Here is a 20,000-nt window from a genome sequence, read left to right on the forward strand (position 1 = left end):
CATTTAGCGATGTTGAGTGATTGACGCATCATCAATTTCATCTATGAGAAATGATTTACCCATGAATCGTTGATCTGTGTTGTGTCTACGTGGGCGTGCGTGTGTATCACGTGCGCGTGCAAGTACGTGTGCAAGTGTGGTGCGTGTGCGTGTGCTTGTGCATGGCCTTGGAAAGTGAGTCCGTGCGCATCCATGAGGCTGTGCACACTGCACACTGCTGTGTTGATCTCCATGTTGTCAGGCAGGCTTTGGTCACATGACCGGGAGGGAACGCCTACTGCAGCTATGAATCACTGCATCATCGAACCAGCACTGGACAGGGCCAGGGAGGGACGGAAGGAGGGAGGAGAGGAGAGGAGGATAAACGGAGGGGGATTGGGAGGAAGGAAGAGGACATGAGAGAGAGAGTGCAAAAGAGTGCGAAAGAGTGAGAAAGAGGAAGAAAGAGGAAGAAGGTGTAAAACAATGGGAACAAAGAGAGATAGAAAGAAGGAGAGGGTTGTGGGAAAGGAAACTAATTAAAGGCTGAGGAAAAATGTGAGGTGGAGAGAAAGAGGGATACGCAATTGTCGAATGAGGCGCAATGTGAAGTGTAAGACAAAGATAAAGACAATGCAGTGACAATGTGTGCAGGTGGATTTTTAATGCACAAATAACACTTAGAAAATAACATGGAGGAAAGGAAAGGAGGAGAGGTGGAAATGAGAAAAATAATCCAGAGAAAGAAAGAAAGACGGAGAGGACGAAATGAAGAACATCATAGGAAAGGGAAGGAAGGGGGTAGCCCAATACCTCTAATCAAGGTGGAGGTGAGGCCAGAAACTACATCTTTGAGCCCACAGAGATGCACCACCTCTCCTACCTGAAAGTCTGAGGCCCACACACTTCCTTCAAAACGTAAACAAGCACCAGCGTATATAATCACTCACCCTGTGAGGAACTCAATTCACTCAGTCCCTATGGGCTCACTTGGGCCATGTAGCGTTGAGAAATCATATGCGATGGCAATATTTCTTACATTACTTATTTACATCAATGTAATGTAGAAAACCAAATTGTACCAGATATTTGCTGGAACATACAGTACACCCTCCCTCCCCCCCCCGTCCAGTCCCGTCCCGTCTCAAGGGACAGATTAAGAAAGCAGAAACATGTGTGTGCAATATGTATGTGTAGGTAGCAGGCACATAACTGTTGTAATAGCCTGTTATTAATTTAAAAAAAGGTCCAAGACAGAATGTCTACATCATGCCATCACATACTGCTTTCTACACACACACACACACACACACACACACACACACACACACACACACACACACACACACACACACACACACACACACACACAGACATACACACACACACACACACACACACACTCAACAAGATTGTTATAAAACATGGGACAAGGCGACAAACGTCCAGGTTGTTATTAACAGTTTACCTGCTAACATGTTCTGTAACTGTACGTTGGCCCTGACGCTTGTTCAGTCCTTCAACAAACAACTGTTCACACAGTGACGTCACCTCGCCAAACCCACCCACAGCCTTCAGATACTGTCTCTTTGTGAAGGCTCACCAGCAAGAATTTAACTGAATAAAATGAATGAATGAATGAGTGGAGAAAAAAGGGAAAAACACCCTGCGTTGGCTCTCTGGTTAATCCCTGAACACAATCCACACAGGGAGTCACTGCAGGCACCCCCTGTCAACACAAACCGCACCGTCCTACATTCTGTATTATCTACCACATACTAGCCACTGGAATCCATGGTAGTCTGAGCACAACACAATGACCACACACAGACAAACCTACACACATACAGAGACACAGACACACACACACACACACACAGACACACACATACACACAGACAAACACACAGAGACACAGACACACAGAAAAACATACAGAGACACAGACACACAGACAAACACACACACACACACAGAAAAACATACACAGAGACACAGACAAACATACACACAGAGACACACAGACAAACCTACACACATACAGCGGCACAGACACACACAGACACACAGAAAAACACACACACACATGCACACACACACACACACACACACTTTCCCTTCTCCCAGTCACACTACTTTGCTGGTTCACCATTTTTGTAATGAACAGCAATATCCATTAGCATGATGAAGATGAACAATGTGAAGATCACCCTAAATGGATTAAATGCTGAAGTCTCAAAGCCAGTACAGGTCACAACCAGGGCCGAAAGCAACCATCCAAGATCCTCAGATATTGCTCAACACCATATCACGCTCTCCCCATCTCCATTCCTCTCACCCCCTCTAGTCATCTAGCTGAGACGGAAGCGTGAGCGTTCCTAACTGATCCACCTGTCAACAGTTAAAAAGGTCTATCAGAAGGATCTTTCCAGGAGCAAACATGTTCAGCCCGTGGTATCCCATCCATTTGGCAGACAGGCATTATATATACCTGTCCATACCAGCCCATCTGTCTATAAGTGTAATGCTCTATTATTTAAGCTTTTAACTATTGGCGTGCCTTGACAGTGTATCTTACACCACTGTGCACTGCGCTGTGTAGTGGTGTGGAAGAGCAGCTCCTCAAGAGGTCTTCAGTGTGTGTGTGTGTGTGTGTGTGTGTGTGTGTGTGTGTGTGTGTGTGTGTGTGTGTGTGTGTGTGTGTGTGTGTGTGTGTGTGTGTGTGTGTGTGTGTGTGTGTGTGACGTCCCCCACCACCTGCTGGGTCAAACAAAGCGGGAAATGTGTTCCGTCAAGTCCGGTTCTGTCACACATGTGGTCTGATTTATGAATAGGATTTCAGATCTCAGACCAAAAGAATTCTGATAGAAAACTGTTAATGTCACCCCCCCCCCCCTGCTCTGCCTCCCCCAATCCATCCATCCCTGACCTACATTACATCACTGTATGGAGAGCGTCCTGTAAACGTGGGGGGGGGAGGTTGCATTGACGAGATGGGTTGTGTCACAGCGGGCGATGGGGAAGGCGTCCGGCCGCCGGGGTCTTGGTGCACACTGGAGCCAATCGAGTGTGGCGAGGGGCTGGCGTGAAGCAAGGAGGACGACTGCAGGAGCAGGACGAGGAGGAGGAGGAGGAGGAGGAGGAGGGGGGCAGGCTGTTGGAGTTGAATGCGGGTGTCGGGAAGGGGGGGCGGGGAGCAGCCCACCCATGAATACTCCTCTCCTCTCTCTTCCCACATTCAGCCTCCACACAAAGAGCAACAATGATGTCCTCTGCCGGCTCGTCTGTCCCAGGACGCCGCGGGAGATGCCCAGAGCTCTCGGCTCGCGCGCGTGTGTGTGTGTGTGTGTGTGTGTGTGTGTGTGTGTGTGTGTGTGTGTGTGTGTGTGTGTGTGTGTGTGTGTGTGTGTGTGTGTGTGTGTGTGTGTGTGTGTGTGTGTGCGCCCTCAATGGGCTCAATGAGGGGATGGGGGGCTGGGTGGTTAGCGGGGGGCCGGAGCTTTAACACCACACAGCCGGTCTGCACGTGCCCAGCCCGCGGCCTAACAGTGGCCACACAAAGAGGATGATGTCATGCTCAGCCAATGACAAAAGGACTCCTGGGGCCGTACACTCCTCCCCTGGTCGCCCCGGCTAGTTCCAGCTTCATCCAGCCGCGCATTAATCGCCAGCATTATCCTCTCGGCTGGGGGGGTGGGGGGGAGGAAGGGGTCATGACAACAAGCCAACCGTTGGACCAAGGTTAAACAGGAAAAGACCAGGGCAGTGTGTGTGTGTGTGTGTGTGTGTGTGTGTGTGTGTGTGTGTGTGTGTGTGTGTGTGTGTGTGTGTGTGTGTGTGTGTGTGTGTGTGTGTGGGGAGAGATCAGCACAGAGACAGGTGGAGGGAAGAGAGAATAGAGACGAGCAGGTCGGAGGGATAAGCAGCACAGGAGAAAGTTGCAGGGTGTACCGCCTGCACATCAACATTCCTTTTGATCGTTTGCTTCCGCCTTCTCCTCAGCTGAACTCTGGCGCCAACTGCTAAGGCATCTCCGTGTGTCCGTAACCCAGACAAGACCAGTACATTCGGTGCCGAGCATCCCAGCTCCCGTTTCATTGAGAGGACCGTACACGCGGATCCAGCTGATGCTCCATGTGAGGGTCGGCTGACGAGAGAGACTCTGTGGAGGCTGACGTGATCTAATGTCGTGGGGACCTTCGTTTCTCTTTTACAAGTTGGGAGGGGAAGTAGAAGTTAGAATGTTGAAAGTGTCGATCCTGAGGGTCTTTCCCAGATAACAGCCTCCTGGTTGATCTGCAGCCACGAGGTGTCAGGGAACTTCACTTTACTTTTACAATTAACCAATCAAGACTGAAGTATCTGTTTGATCTGTTTACATGAACATCAGATACAACACAATATTACCGTAGTACAAGTCGGTATTACAGTACTCTACAGAGTAATAGGCAGCACAACTTTAGCAGGTAGGCATCAGTTAAACAGCGTGTGGATAATCAATAGGCTATATCCATATTCCGTACACCATTAGCATCTTGAAGACAATGGCAGCTGGGGACAAGGTTCATCTATGAGAAAAATTAAGAAACAAAATAAATAAATCCCCAAAAAGAGCAAACAACAGATGGGACAGCAGCTTCCTTCTACCGGTGCCAGGCAGGAAGTGCCGAAACAATCTTCCCCCATGAGTCACCATTCACACCCTGCAGCTCACCACAATAGAAGCGTATTGCCCTCGCTGGCAGTACTCGGAGCGTATTAGCACAGTGGGATCATTGTGTCAGTACGGGCTAACGGTAGAGGAAGTATACCTCAAAATAACAACAACATTCTGGGAAGAGGATGTTTGCAAGCCTTTTTCCATATTCTTCTTCAACGAAACACCGCACACACAAATACATTCACACACACACACACACACTAAAGGGAACTGCAGTACAGCTGCAAGTGAACACACACACATTTGATGAAAGCGCAAAGACACACTCGCATACGAACACAGAAGTAAGTACACCATTGAACCTCCATAGGGACATTCTGTAGCTGCACGCCTGTGCACACAAACACACCCATGGCGGCTTGTGTGTTCTTGGACCCCGCCCCCCCCTCACCCCCACGGAGTGCATTTAAGTTTCACACAGCGACTAAAAATACAGGAGTTAACATGCCACTGGTGTCCCGACCACGGAAAATAGGCCCTCGCATTCAGAGCAGAAGTCACGGAAAACGACAGGATCCCGTTTCATGGTCGCTGATAAGCGATAAAGCTACAGTAGGCCTGCAGGACCGATATAGCGCCAGCTGATACTGCTGCCCCAGGGCAGATCGCAGTAGCCCAGGGGGGCGCACGCCGGCATTTTGATTATTACGATCACCGAGATCATCCCCTCATTTCATCATCTTCGTAATGTTGTCAGCAAATCAATAACGGGTTGATATACGGACGTCTACACCCCGCTTACCAAAATAACACTCTGGCTGCGTGGAGGAAGCTTATGTGGAAGGCTTTCTGCATGCGATAACTTTTCAATGTTAGTGACAAAGGTTGTGGGTTGTTATCAAACAAGCCAACAGACACTGAGGCACGTTGATTTGAATCTATTTTGAATCAAACCTAATTGGTTTCACACAGAATCCTATTGAATCACAGGTAGCAATCAAGTTTAAACCCTGTTGGATGCTTACTCTGTTTACATGTTTCTCTTCTCTGCAGACATTACTGTATGCTGATGCTATATTGTAGCCTTTAACCAGAGCATATTCATTTTTGGTTTGTGTTCGTCGGGCAGAATGTAAGGAATCCTCTACCAGGATATTCTCCAGGATGGTTAATACAGGGTTTTATGCGGTGCTGCAGTTTACTGCCCATGCAGAAACGCATGCAGACAATGCTGATTTGTCAGTGATGTAAAATAAAAACTGTTTAGGAAACACCTAAGATACTTTAAGATGTAGCAGCTGTATAGAATGCATCATGGGGTGCTTTTTCATGAGTTGCATTAAGGAGACAGGGTTTTGCGTTTTTCTTTATTTAAAGAAATCCACTGATAAAGAATACATCGTCGACGTGAGAGATCCACTACATTTACTACAATGAGATTAAGAAGATAAGACACCTACTTCTAATGGCAGCAAGTCACTTAGCAGTAAGCAAATCACGGTAACCTCTGCAGAAGAGGAACGAGATCCGATCTGTACGCTGTTTCATTAGACGCCTGGAGTCCTGGAACTGATATCAGTTCACCCATAAAATGATGTTGCGAAGCGTCCAAGGAAACCCTTCCAGGCACTCAAGGCCGAGCTGAGCCCCGGCTGTACCCCTGCCGCCCTGGCACATTGTGCATGGAGTTCCGACCCGCCATGCAAACTATGGCATGCAAACTATGGCATGTGAACTAAATTAACCTTTATAGCAGCTCAGCTAATAGTCTCGGATTCTCTCCCACAGCTCCCGGTAACACCGTTGCTTTGTACTTTTTATTTATTTTCATAATTTTGGTTATATTTTATACTTTCATACCTACAGTGCATTCAGTTGTCGTTGAGGAGAGCGGCGGGTAAAGTGTTTCAAAGGGATCAAACTCCCTTTGAAACTGAAAGTCCCTTTCGGTTGGGAGTGGCATCCACTACATTATCTCCCACCCCCTTCTTTTCTCCCTCCCTCCCTCCCTCCCTTCTTTCCTGCGACCTTATGGTGTGTTCCTGAATCCTCGGTCGCCAGCCTTCCGAGTTGCACTTTTTGTCATTTACGGTCTCGGAGCATTCACAGCGTTCCCGTTCGACTTTGTGATTGTGTCATGAAATTGGCCTCTTTAGAGAACCAGCTCGAATACAAACAACACAACTTTACATTGTGTTGCACGCACAGCAAGACCCTGCAATGTATACATTGGTGACCGGAATAAAGTAGCAATGTAATCAAGCGTGTAAGAGCAAGAGCAAGACATTAAAATGACCAACGTGGTACAAATACACAGAAAATAAATCTCTTCAGGGGCACAGCCATTTGGTTGAGAGCGTCATCACTGCTCTCGGTCTACTCTCAGAGTTCCGAAAGTTGAAGACAAAAAAGGGGGCGTGCCTCCGAGAAATGCCGCAAGAAAGCCGGGAGATCTTCGACTTTCAACTCGGCGGTCTGGCGTCCGAGGAATGAATCCCTCCCTCCCTCCCTCCCTCCCTCCGGAAGGACACTCACCTCCCCCTTCCTCCCAGCGACCTTAAACCCTCCCTCCCTCCCTCCCTCCCTCCGGAGACCGGTCAGCGGGGCACTCACCTTCCCCTTCCCGTTGGGCTGGAGCAGCTCAGTGACGGACACCTTGTCCTGCTGCAGCCGCCTCTTCACCAGCTTGGAGCAGCAGACGTTCAGCGCCCCCTGCACGTGCCAGGCGTTGTACTCTGAGAAGGTCCTGCTGTCGATGACCAGCAGGCGGCCCGAGCCTCGCTGGATCAGCCCCGCCAGCCGCTTGATGTCCATGGCGCTGCGCTGCTTACTCTGCCCTTTCTCCCCAGCCATCGAGTCTCGGGGTGGGGGGTTGCGTCTGGGTGCGTGCGGTGCGCACCGCGGTGCAGAATGGAGGAGGGACGGCGGGCGAAGGGGGTGGAGGGGGGATGCTGGAGGAGGAGGAGGAGGAGGAGGAGGAGGAGGAGGAAGGGGGTCAGCGGACGAAGACGGCCATCGGAGCCGATTTCTTCAGGAGGTCCATGATGCCTGCAACACAAAGGAATTGAGATATTTTTAAATCATTATTCTACTTTTGTTATTAATCTAAGTTAGTCGTGGGCTTTTGTTAGAGGGTGAACACACACCGGCACAAAGGACAGAGTCTCTGTCGTTTGTGCCGACAGGACCACGACGGGATTCACGTTCAACTTCAGACGCACCACAGTCAAGTGCATCCAGTGGCTTCTCTACATATCCGCCACTTTCACTAGATCCCTCTGACTCTGATCACTTTGTGTGTAAATATAACTCCTATTCTAAACAGACCTATTAAAAGAAAAAGTTATTCCCGGACTTCAGAAGCCAACTGAATCACCCCAAGGGCTTACTACTAATCTGTCTTACCATCAGAAGGAAATATCACACGTAACCAAAGCACCACACACACAACACTGGCTTAACAATAGAAATGGCATTTGTGTTGGCATTGCGCACGTGTGCTGGTGACTGCGCACATGCGCGTGTGTGTGTGTGTACGTGTGTGTGTGTGTGGTTTGATGCGGGCTCTGTTGTGCACATGAAACAGGAAACTGAGGGTGTAAGCTAAATTAAGACGGGGTATTCAGGAGCAGGTCTGGACACAACTCGTGGCTCTTGTGGCATCCGATGGATGCCTGCGTGTGTCACAAAGAGTGGGAAGACGAGGGATAGCCTGATCGCAAACTTGATAAATGACTTCCAGCTATCTCTATCACTTGTGCGCATCTGCTCTATTCTCAGCAACCGTTCAAGAGCACGCACGCACGCACGCACGCACGCACGCACGCACGCACGCACGCACGCACACACACACGTTTTCCTAAGAAAGGCAAAGAAACAAATGATTGTTAGATACTCGATAATAATGCAAAGACATTTCAGTGCATATTGAGAAAATAATGAGAAAATATAGCTGGCTGGTCGTTTCTCCACAGAACATGCTCAATCAGTGTGGCGTTCTAAATCCGCCATGATTGCTTAAAGTTATCATCCAAAAAGTTTAAAAAAGAAACAGGTCTCGTTTGATCATTCATATATTATTAATTATATATTGACGGTTTATTCAAAGTCTAACAATGTATTTTCTGTCTACATAGTCAATTACCACAACAAGAGTTGCCCCAGAGATTCTCCTCCAGTGCTATGAATGAACAAATCCAACTTCTAATACACACAAAGCTTTATCACGCTCCCTGGGAGTCAAAGCCCCAATGAGGAGGTCAGAGAATAACGCCCGTAGTTGTTGTTTTATTCAGTCCCAGGCACGAGGAGACATCAAATATTAAAGCTACTGGAGTCTAAATGGAGCGCTAAACTTTTAGACAGAAAGGGAGAGTAAAGGGGTGACAGCCTGACACAAAACAAACACCAACACAACCACTGTTCCAAAGCCTGAGTATTATGTTATTGTTTATTTTTCATATTTGCTTTTGTAATATTGATAACATTTTATAACTTAAATGAAATTATTTCTGTTTTTTTTTTTGACAATAACTATAAATACAATAAACGATAAACGATTTAGCCAAACCACTCAACTCCCCGACCGTAGGGTCTACATGAACCAGGCACTTCACAGGGATGTGAGGCTGGTGCCTGGCAACCCTCCCGAACACAGAAACACCGCAGGGGAAACTAGTCTGAGAACACACACACACACACACACACACACACACACACACACACACACACACACACACACACACACACACACACACACACACACACACACACACACACACACACACACACACACACACACAGGGAACTGCAGTACAGCTGCAAGTGCATAAACAGGAAATAGTTATGAAATCCGAACGGATTAACCATCTCAGGTTAAATATTGAAGCATCAACAAATTCACACCACGCTCTGTCCGGCTTTCAAGATACGTCTCACAGTTAACCAAAACCAGAGCAGATATGGCCATGGCACCGCTGAATCTGCCACCGAATGCTGTGTCATAAAGTGTCGCTTCAGCCAAGGCTCAACACCGTGTTGTGCAGCGTCGTACACACAGACATAAGATCATCCATCTCTCTCTCCTGCCAACCTCATGGACACACTGCCCTCATGCCCCCTGAATCTGAATGCCTCTGAACGCCCCTGCAGCAGCTCATCTCCGCACAGCTTCAATGACATCCGCCAGCATGGGTAATTCCTGCCTTACCTGGAGGACCAGGAGCCCTGAGGAGTACGTCAGCTGGGCTCGCGAACCGGCTAGCGCTGCATGGCTCTCCCCTCCACTACCCAGCCCGACACATGACTCTGCATGTGGACGCCAGCATCTCTCTCACTCGCTGTCCCTCTCTCTCCCTCTCTTGGCTCAGCACCTAGGTGTGACTCCATGCCTCTACAGCCATGTTTAAATCTCTCTCTCTCTCTCTCTCTCTCTCTCTCTCTCTCTCTCTCTCTCTCTCTCTCTCTCTCTCTCTCTCTCTCTCTCTCTCTCTCTCTCTCTCTCTCTCTCTCTCTCTCTCTCTCTCTCTCTCTCTCTCTCTCTCTCTCTCTCTCTCTCTCTCTCTCTCTCTCTCTCTCTCTCTCTCTCTCATAATAGCCATAACAGAAATCTGGCTGTCACACTTCAATAAACCTAATTTTGGATGGAAAGTATCAGAAATAGCTACTTATATATTACACATATTTCCTTAAAATGTACGTATTAAGGAAACAATCTGACTTTCACAAAGGAACAGGCGAACTGGGAGACGACACACTGTTCTTCAGCGTGCAACGGACTGAACGATGTGGACCTCTGCACGGCCAAATAAGGGACAAACGGATGGAAGAAAAGGGAGGGATGGAGGAGGGGGTGATTGATGGGGAGAGACAACAGAGAATAACAACCAGAGAGAGAGAGAGAGAGAGAGAGAGAGAGAGAGAGAGAGAGAGAGATGGAGCGCAAGGAGCCCAGCCTCTATAGCATCCTTTCTCCGGCAGCCTTCAGTTCGACCAGAGGAATAACCTGGCTCCCCTCCTCCATCTTAGACCCCGCACGCAAACAAACAAACAAACAAACAAACAAACAGCCCTCTTGGATCTGACAAACAGCGAGTGCAAGGGAAAGAGAGTATGCAGACTTGAGCAGATTTTGCAGTTGCCATAGAAACAGCCAGGCTGAGAGAAGTGGTGTGTGTGTGTGTGTGTGTGTGTGTGTGTGTGTGTGTGTGTGTGTGTGTGTGTGTGTGTGTGTGTGTGTGTGTGTGTGTGTGTGTGTGTGTGTGTGTGTGTGTGTGTGTGGGGGGGGGGGGGGGGGGGGGCTGGTTCTTGTTGGACATTATTACACTGGAGGAGTGCCCCAAAACAGTGATCATTAAGCCCAACAAGAAGCACGAGATTAGCCTAAATATGACAGCAGAGGAGAAGCCTATTAGCATCACTTTATATAACCACTCTCACAGTCTGCCGAGCTAGTCCTTCAGGCTAAAGCACAGCCCAACTGCCCCCCCCCCCCACAAACACACACTCCCAACACAGCTAGCAAAAGAAATAAAGCATGAACGCCTTGAACTGTTGCACTAGATCGCTGTGTCTCGCTCCATGTACGCTCCAATACATTCAATTTAACAATAATTCGGAAATGAGCTCTGCCAGATTACTGCTATTTTTTGATAAAAGGCCAATCAAACACTCAATTCAAAAGGCAGGAGAAGAAAGAAGACGCGGTAACAGGGGCATGTCTGCAAATAGCCCACGGGCCTGTCACACAGTATTCATTCAAAAGTGTAACTCATCATCTGCATGCCGAACAGGCTTAACCGTCCCAGCCCCACAACAAAGGGCCAAGCAGGGAGGGAGAAAAGCCAGTACTCCTAGTTGCTTCCAATACATCAACGAGACAGCGTGGAGGAAGCAACTGTATCTGACACCGAGAGACACAGCATTTATATCAAAGCCGCAGCTGAGGAGGGTGGCCTGGCCACTGGTGCCATATCATACAGCGGAGCGAGAGGGAGAGAAAGAGAGCGAGAGCGAGAGGGGGCGAGCGAGAGAGAGAGAGAGAGAGACAGACATTATTCCACATTATTCATTAACCCAATGCATAACGTCACCCAGCCAAGCCCTAGGGAAACCAATAACACTGTGAACAGTGTACTAGTTGTACAATAATTACTCTCCTCAAAGCTATTCTTGCCAATCAGATTGCCCATCATCACTGTCATTTACAAAAGGTCCCCAACCTGCTCCTTAATGACCTGTCTCTGCATAAACAGTCTAACCCCTACCTGCTCCTAAAGGACCCATTTTTGTAAACACTATCCAACCCCAACCTGCTCCCAAATTACCTGTCTCTGTGGTCACTGTCTAACCCCTACCTGCTCCTTACTGACCCGTCTCTGTTTTTATTAACCCCTACCTGCTGTGTGTGTATGTTTGTGTGTATTTCTGTCAGTCTGTCCATCAATTAATACAAAAACAGGTAATTAAATAACAGTAAGGGGTTAGACAGTGAATACAGAGACAGGTCATAAGGAGCAGGTAGGGGTTAGACAGTGAATACAGAGACAGGTCATAAGGAGCAGGTAGGGGTTAGACAGTGAATACAGAGACAGGTCATTAAGGAGCAGGTAGGGGTTAGACAGTGAATACAGAGACAGGTGATTAAGGAGCAGGTAGGGGTTAGACAGTGAATACAGAGACAGGTGATTAAGGAGCAGGTAGGGGTTAGACAGTGAATACAGAGACAGGTCATAAGGAGCAGGTAGGGGTTAGACAGTGAATAAGGAGCAGGAGCAGAGTCCTACCTGCTCCTTTATGACCTGCCTCTGATCAGCATCTTGCTTGATAAGGCTTACGGTAAAGGCATGGGGATTAATCCTGGAATTTATGGAGCTAGGAGTCCTTCACCCCAGCAGTATTCTGTTGATACAGTAAGCATCTCTGGTCGGGTATGTGCACAGCGATAACGCCGAGAGGTCAAATGCAAAACAGATGAAGGAACATTGCAAACTTCCTTTGATGTCAGTTCCTGATTTATAGCAAGATTCATTAAACTGTGGCCCAAGTCCTTATGTGGAATACAACAGGCATAAATCTCCTCGCATGACGTCAAATCCAATTATATCTGGACATGTCGTTAAATTTGCATCAATTTGTTCATAGATGAAAACAGTGTTTATGGTTTGCGATTTCAATACACTATTAGCAGTGTAGGAATGCCCTTGCGACACAAATAGTGCACATCCTGTAGGCCTATATGTTATTGTGAATGGAAACCTCAAAGATGAGTCAATAACCATAATGATCACCGGCTCACTCATCATAACAACAGAATGGTGCGATTTGGTTAACATGTTAAATAAAGCTTTAGCTAATGTAGTACATAGACATATCAAACAAATACAACAACGATTTCAGAGAAGAATAGATTGGAATCACTGCATATGAGATGCATGAACCAATACTGGTGATATAATAACAATGAAGGGGGCGATACACTTGTGATGGGGTATTATAGTCTGCCTCCACAATAACATTACCTTGTGCCAGGCAGAAATAAGACACGGGTTGAGCGCCGTACCGCACTATAATAAACCGACCTAGATTATGAATAAGAATAGAACACGGGCAACGCTCGACTATTTTACTTTCCATCATTTAATGACCAGAGTAATATAGTAACTAGACGCAATGTTCTCTATTCGCGACAGTGTGTGTGTGAGATGCGGAGCTTGTCTACAATGCGCTAGATTTAATGTTCAGTTGTTGTGACGTGTAGATCAGCATGCAAAAAAGGAAGGCTCCTATGAATAAAAACTACGATCCGGGCAGCATGGAAGAAGAAGAAGAAATATTAAATGAATATAACCCACCTTGAAACGAGGTTCACATAAACCAATTGGAAAAGCTGTTATGAAAACATCGGTAATTCCTTGTTTGACGTTTATTCCCCTGTATAAAGCGGGTGCATGACAGAACGCGCATGGGCAGACTAGCGGCAGGGGGACGCAAGCGCGCCGCGCGCGACCGGGGCGCTCAGAGAGCCAGCGCGGCTAGCCGACGTTAGCTGCGTTCATGAGAAAATTCATGCAATGCACTTGGTTTCAGGCAAACTGTTAGAAACCGCTCATACATTATGTATAAACTTACCTCTCCGTCCACGGGCTTTCATACAGCCTTGCGTTGGTAGCCGGGCGACATTTTTCTGCATTCAAGTGCTAAAGGGGGGGGTCAGTGTTTACTTGTCATGGGGGTCGAGGGCAAGGGTAGCCTGCCGTACAGCTGTCACCGTCGCCGCTCGAGAAGTGACAGCTTTAGAATAAAAACAATCATTCAAAGATATTGCTCAGCAGAAAGAAAAAAAAACGACAGTTCAGATGACAGGGGGCGGGGTGGATTAGCATTTAGGTATTAGCAAATCGCGGCAACTCAGAAGGTGCACTTTAGCACTTACATGAACTAAGGATGAGGTCATGGTTCAGCGGGTGAAACAAAAAAACAGGTTGACGTCATTTTCAGCCAATCAGGGCCGATGGCTCAGGGGTTAGTTGACGTCAGTCTTGTGATCCGTAGATTAAAAGGACAGACTGGCTTTTAAAGGAGACGTGTGCAATGACTCCTCGTGATCTCCTCGCGTGCAGGCGGCGGGCTACCCCGACATCACGCAGCTGCGAACCGCTGCAGGAGACAAGATGAAGACACAAACTCACGGCTGTTTCCGGAGAATGTCATGGAAAAAAAGGACACAAGGTCGTTCAAAAGTCAAAGCAAAATGCATACTTGCCCCTCATTATCTTAGTGGTAAATGGTATTTGAACACATTTTAGGGTCCAATAACGGTTATAATTTATAATGGATGGACTACGATTATCTCTTGCAACGCGCAAATAGTGACATTTTGAAGTATTACAAAAATATGGAATGCATTATAATAGCCTTCTCCCCAATGCACAACATTAAAATAAGACAATTAGTTAAAAAAAAATGCATAATCTCACTTAAAATTAGTTTAATTTGTAAAACGAACCTTTAAATGTACATTATTTTAATTTCTGTTTTATTGAATGCAAAGGCTATGGAAAAGTAAACCATTGCTCTGTATATATTGCCATCTAGCGGTGTGAATCGACCATTGCGAAATGATTTGGGATTTATTTTCAAATATATATTTAGGGCCATATATTATGTAATATGATATAATTTCTATACATATATATAATAGTTTCACCAGTATCATAAACAGGTAGAGGAGGTCTTTGTGTAGCATGTCATCATAGTGTGCATCCTGGCATGAATACTCCTCCAAAAATAAAAACAAATGAAATACACACAATCATGAAAATCTACTTTTATTTGGATGCAAAAACTCACAACTTAAAGCACTAGTGTAGCAGTGGGGGGGGCTAGGGTTTACTGCTGGTTGCCTGTATGTCTGTATGTCTAGCTATTGTGTTGTCCGTATTCACAACAGTGCCGTTCCAACACAGAAAGTCCCCTTCAAAGTAAAGCGTCCGGGCCAAGCACACTGGGCATTATCAGAGTTTGGTGTGTTGTGTGACCTTGCTATCTTTGAAATCCCAGTCTCTATTGTCATGGGAAATTGTGGCAGTTTGGTTTTCTACATGTCCAGTTACATTGTTGAATTCATGGGCCAATTTCACAAAGGTTTTAGAACTACCTGTTGATAACGCACATTACACCGGCCCTAATGTATTCACTCCATACAAAGATGTTTAAATGTAGTCTCTTATTACACATGAGCCTTTTTGTCACTGTTTAGCTGCCTTACATTTCACAATTGTTTCTCATGTTGTTAACCGAAAGAAAGCGGCTTTTGATAACGAATGGAAGGGTGTGTTTGTGCGTGTGCATGTGTGTGTGTGCGTGTGTGTGTGTGTGTGTGTGATTGTCTGTGTGTGTGTGTCAATGGGAGGGTTTTTATGACTGTCTACCAAGTCTGAGGTAAAAATAGTTCAAGAAAAAAAGGTAATAACAAACACAGAAAGCAAAGCATATCAAAGCACAGCCTTAAGGTATTCATTTCCAATACTGAAGACTCAACCTAAAGATTTTTTTCCCTCATGTTGAAACATAATTTAGGTAACTGTCACATGTTTCTATTTTGAAATCCTGCGATTTAAACCAATGATTGGACCAACAGTATGAGCTACATTCCATCATGGTATAAACATAAATATACACAAGGCCTCTACTTGAAAGGGTTGTATCAAAATGTTCTAAAAATATCTCTGGTTGGTTTCACAAAAGCAAGCAGTATCAAAAGCATTGGCAGAGAACAAGCAATATAATAGGCTAAAACCCTTTACACAACGAAAAGCCGGACAACCAATCACGTCGCTTTGATTGTGGACCTTATGTAGTCCCATACGATACATGCAAACCATTAAAACTCAACACAGTCAAAACACGATACAGAAAGAAAAGACCGTATCACAGCGGAACATCCGAGAGACAACCTTAAGTTGATCTATTGTGCTTCATATGGATCAGGCCTGGCCCTATCTATACAACTACCATGGACGTCTCACTGCACGCATGAAGGTGTTCAGGCTACTGCTGGAAAGAGTGATGTCATGGATTCACAGAGAGTCAGAGAGACAGTCATGGGAAGGTTCAAGGTCGCTCTCTCTCACTCTCTGTCTCTGTCGCTCTCTATCTGTCTCTCTCTCTCGCGCTCTTTCTTTCTTTCGTCCCCTCTCTCTCTCGCTTTCTCTAAATAAATATTTTGATATATAGATCTATATATAGATCTATATATAGATTTATATAGATATTTATAGATATATGACAACATGGTAATACTGTAATGCTTTAGACTGTTCAGAAGAATGCCTAGAATTTGTTTGTTATTTAATCATTGAATTACCTAATTGTTAATACATTCCTTGTAGTTTGGTTACGTTTACATGCTTTAAAAAATGAATACTTAGCACCATGCAACCTGAAGATGAGATGGCTCTCAAATGCATCTGGGTTGTTGTTTTTTTTGTTCATTTTTTATGTGGTTTTTTTATATATATATTTTCTACATTAAAATGAAGACCATTTTTATCGTCGTTTGGAAAGAGAAAGCATTTGCTGGTCGGTGACATTTTTCTGGACAAACTTGTGCAGACAAAAGGAGTCAAATGAGCATGTGTTTGAAATGTTTTGTGTGTATAGCGTCAACGTTAAGAAGGTGATGGAGATTTTTGGATATTCAGTACGACGACAACTCTAATCCCTCCTGAACGGTCGGCCGGTTCGACGCGTTAAAGGGGGCAGAGTCGGACCTCCCGGGTTCAGAAAGCGCGCCCCCCTCCCTCCCCCCGGTCTACTGAACGGGGCTCACGGGCACCACCCAGAGAAGAACATGAATCAATGAGCGGACAGAAGCCGGCTCAGAACACGCATCACAGGTGGAGCAACTCAAACAAAAAGAAAACACAGCAAGGCTTTTCTTCTTCTGGTCTTTCTGAACCTTGGAGCGGTGCAGCTCTGTGGCCGGGTGGTGGGGTGTGTGTGTGTGTGTGTGTGTGTGTGTTTGGGGGGGGCGTCGGCGGTGATCCAGGTGTACAGTGATGTGTCTCAGGGGGTCCGCTCCGTCTACTCCTCCGCAGGGTGGGACAGCTGCTTCTCGAACAGGCTCAGGACGTGGTGCACGAACTGGTACTGCTCACAAGTCTGGATCATCCCCCCCCTGGGGTGGACACACACACACACACACACACACAGACAGAGACACACACACACACGCGCACGCACGCACACGCACACACACACACACAGAGACACACACACACACACACACAGAGACACACACACACACACACACACGCGCATGCACACACACACACACACACACACACACACACACACACACACACACAGTGTTTTTTTCTGAATACCTAAAATAAAAAGTAGGCTAATTAAGCAGCACTGGCCTTCATGACACCCGGTTTAACACCCTTAAACAGATAAGCTGTTATTAAAGCCAAGAACTACCTCAAAAACCTCAAACCTCAAAGCAACTCTTTCAGATGAGTGATACCTGACCCCCCCTGACCCGGTCATTGTCAGCTTAAAGTGCAGAATTATAGCTGCACCTTTACCCTCAAAGTGGATATTAACTCCATTTTCCTTTTCTTATGGGTTTTTCTCCTGGTCACCTCGTCAGGGAACAGGTACACAGGAGCAGCCCAGCTTCATAAATGAGGTTTGACTGCAGTGGTTCTCAGTTCTAAAGTTGAAGCTAAAGAGGCAACATCTTTAGCGGTCCACTCAGAAATTGATCAGTGGTGTAGGTTGATATACTGTTAAAGGTATCCCCCTTAGTGGTTAAGGTAACAGTGTCAGCGACTGACATGCTTGGTGCACGTCGCCTTGGCCCTAAACAGCGCTCCATTCCTCTAAGCACGCTGTGGATTGAGCAGCACTCTAGTTTCCAATAAAACTCCACAGTGCCAAGACAGGGATTTCCTGTTTGACCTGTTGATCATCCTGAGTCTGGGGTGCGGGGAACTTACCTGTCCAGTCGCAACTGGCACGTGGTTTTCAAGATGTCCAACACCCCCTCTGTCCTCAGCTGCTTACAGAGGATGGAGGTGGCAATGAAACATCCGGTTCGACCAATCCCAGCGCTGCACAGAGAAATGTCAGGAAGTGAACGGTATGTACGATGGTTTTCATTTGTCGTTCCATTTTCTGACGGCCATATATATACGCCGACTTTTAAGCTGTTGAGTTTCACCTGCAGTGGACGATGACGGGACCGCTGGTGGCGGGGGCATCCTCCCTGGCCATTTCCACTTCCTGCACCAGCTCGAGAAGGGGCGGAGCTTTATCTGGTGTCTTCTGGTCGGGCCAGGAGGTGTACCAATACTGCCGCAGACTGCGCTCCTCTTCCCCGCGCTAGGGAGGAAGACAGGTGGAAACACGGGACACAAAGTTTTCTGTGCCGTGTGTGTGTGTGTGTGTGTGTGTGTGTGTGTTTCTAGATCATGATGGACCCTTTCCTCTGAGGCCTCGTTGTAGGATCAACACAGGTGTCGCTCAAAAAACTAATTATGGGTCTGCTCTTCTATCTACCAGGGCACGGGTTGTAGACGTATCTTCACTGGTTCAGCGTACTACCCCTACCCTGGTACATGCAGGGAATCCACAAAGCTCTGTAGTGTCTTTCATTGAGTCTGAATTCACAGTCCTCAGCTACAGATGGACCCCGCGCTCTGGCAATGGATGCAATTGTCCCAGACCCCCCAACACATTAAATGTGGTTTTAATGCAAGTGGATCCAGATGTAGATCTACATGCAATGTACGTAGAGGTTGGGCAGAGGGACAGAGGATCTGGGGAGCCAAGGTCCAAGGCCCAATGTTCACAGACCTCTCCTTTACTTTTGACACTATCCAGCCACAAAGATACAGATAAACGTACCCTTCTCAATAAGCTTCATTGTGATCCCCTTGGCTGGATTGAATTCCTATTGAGTTGCTGCACAACTGTTGCAGCAGGTACAACGTCACACATTTGCGGACGATGGTGAGATTTTTCAAGAAGTGGGGAGGAGCAAAAGCATGGGCCAGTGGTCGATCCTTTTGATCTTGGTGTGTTGAGTGTATCCTGCACTAGGATGGGGCTGAAACCAACGAAATTGGCCAGTGATTGAGTAGAGAGGCCACCTTGTCTTGTTCTCTGCTCTATTTAAGGTGTTGATATTGAGTTGGACGACGGCTATCGAACATCTGGGGAGCGTTCTCATCAACCTTGAACCCCATACCGAATATATGTCCAGAAAATTGGATTTTCTCTTGAGGAAAATGCAATATTGTAATGTCTCTACTAAAGTGCTAAGCCAAAGGGGTGATAATTAATGACCAACCTGTCGACTGTGGAGGAGTTTAAAGTTTCTCGGCCACTTCACTTGATCGTAGACTGAGCTGGCTTTGAAGGTTCACAAGGAGGTCATCAATAATTTTATCAAGAAGGATTTTATTCCATATGCCATTTTCTTCCCTGATGCATTCAAAATGATCTTCTCCCACTACCGCACTTTACAAATGGTGTAAGGGTTCATGTATGTTTTTTTAATCATTACTGAAGCGCTGTTGCTTATTATACTGTTTGTGTCCTAGTTGTTCTATCTTTATAAATAATAAAGATAGAGTCTAAATGTACTTTTCTATAGAAGCTTCCCTGAATGGAGTTTAGATTTTTTGTTATGTTGCTTGGTTATGGAGCATCACTGGAGCCAACAAGAGCAGACATGGAAGGCTGAGTGAGGTGGCAAGCGACATTGGTGATTGGATTCGGGCCCAGCTTGTACCTTTGATAACGAGCAGATCTTTAGAAAGGCAGACACTATTCTGATCAGTCAGGATCC

At 46.5% G+C, this 20,000-nt stretch overlaps 2 protein-coding genes across 3 annotated transcripts in view; both read right to left on the reverse strand.

Annotated features, from left to right (window-relative positions):
- Positions 1-7,560, reverse strand: part of dusp8a (dual specificity phosphatase 8a) — a 32,783-nt gene extending 25,223 nt beyond the window's left edge. Inside the window, exon 1 of the mRNA XM_079742761.1 lies at positions 7,253-7,560. Coding sequence (XP_079598887.1) covers positions 7,253-7,492 — 240 coding nt within the window. The 5' untranslated portion in view covers positions 7,493-7,560. The remainder of the gene's footprint in view (positions 1-7,252) is intronic.
- Positions 7,561-15,052: 7,492 nt separating this feature from the next.
- LOC307080263 (tyrosine-protein phosphatase non-receptor type 5-like) overlaps positions 15,053-20,000 on the reverse strand; it is a 19,138-nt gene continuing 14,190 nt past the window's right edge. For both annotated transcript variants that reach the window (XM_079742906.1, XM_079742907.1), the window contains exons 12-14: positions 18,369-18,529; positions 18,145-18,258; positions 15,053-17,318 (exon numbers count right to left, since the gene is read on the reverse strand). In XM_079742906.1, coding sequence (XP_079599032.1) covers positions 17,225-17,318; positions 18,145-18,258; positions 18,369-18,529 — 369 coding nt within the window. In that variant the 3' untranslated portion in view covers positions 15,053-17,224. The remainder of the gene's footprint in view (positions 17,319-18,144; positions 18,259-18,368; positions 18,530-20,000) is intronic.

This window comes from Pollachius pollachius (genome assembly GCF_949987615.1).
Source record: "Pollachius pollachius genome assembly, chromosome: 9".
Classification (NCBI taxonomy): Eukaryota; Metazoa; Chordata; class Actinopteri; order Gadiformes; family Gadidae; genus Pollachius; species Pollachius pollachius.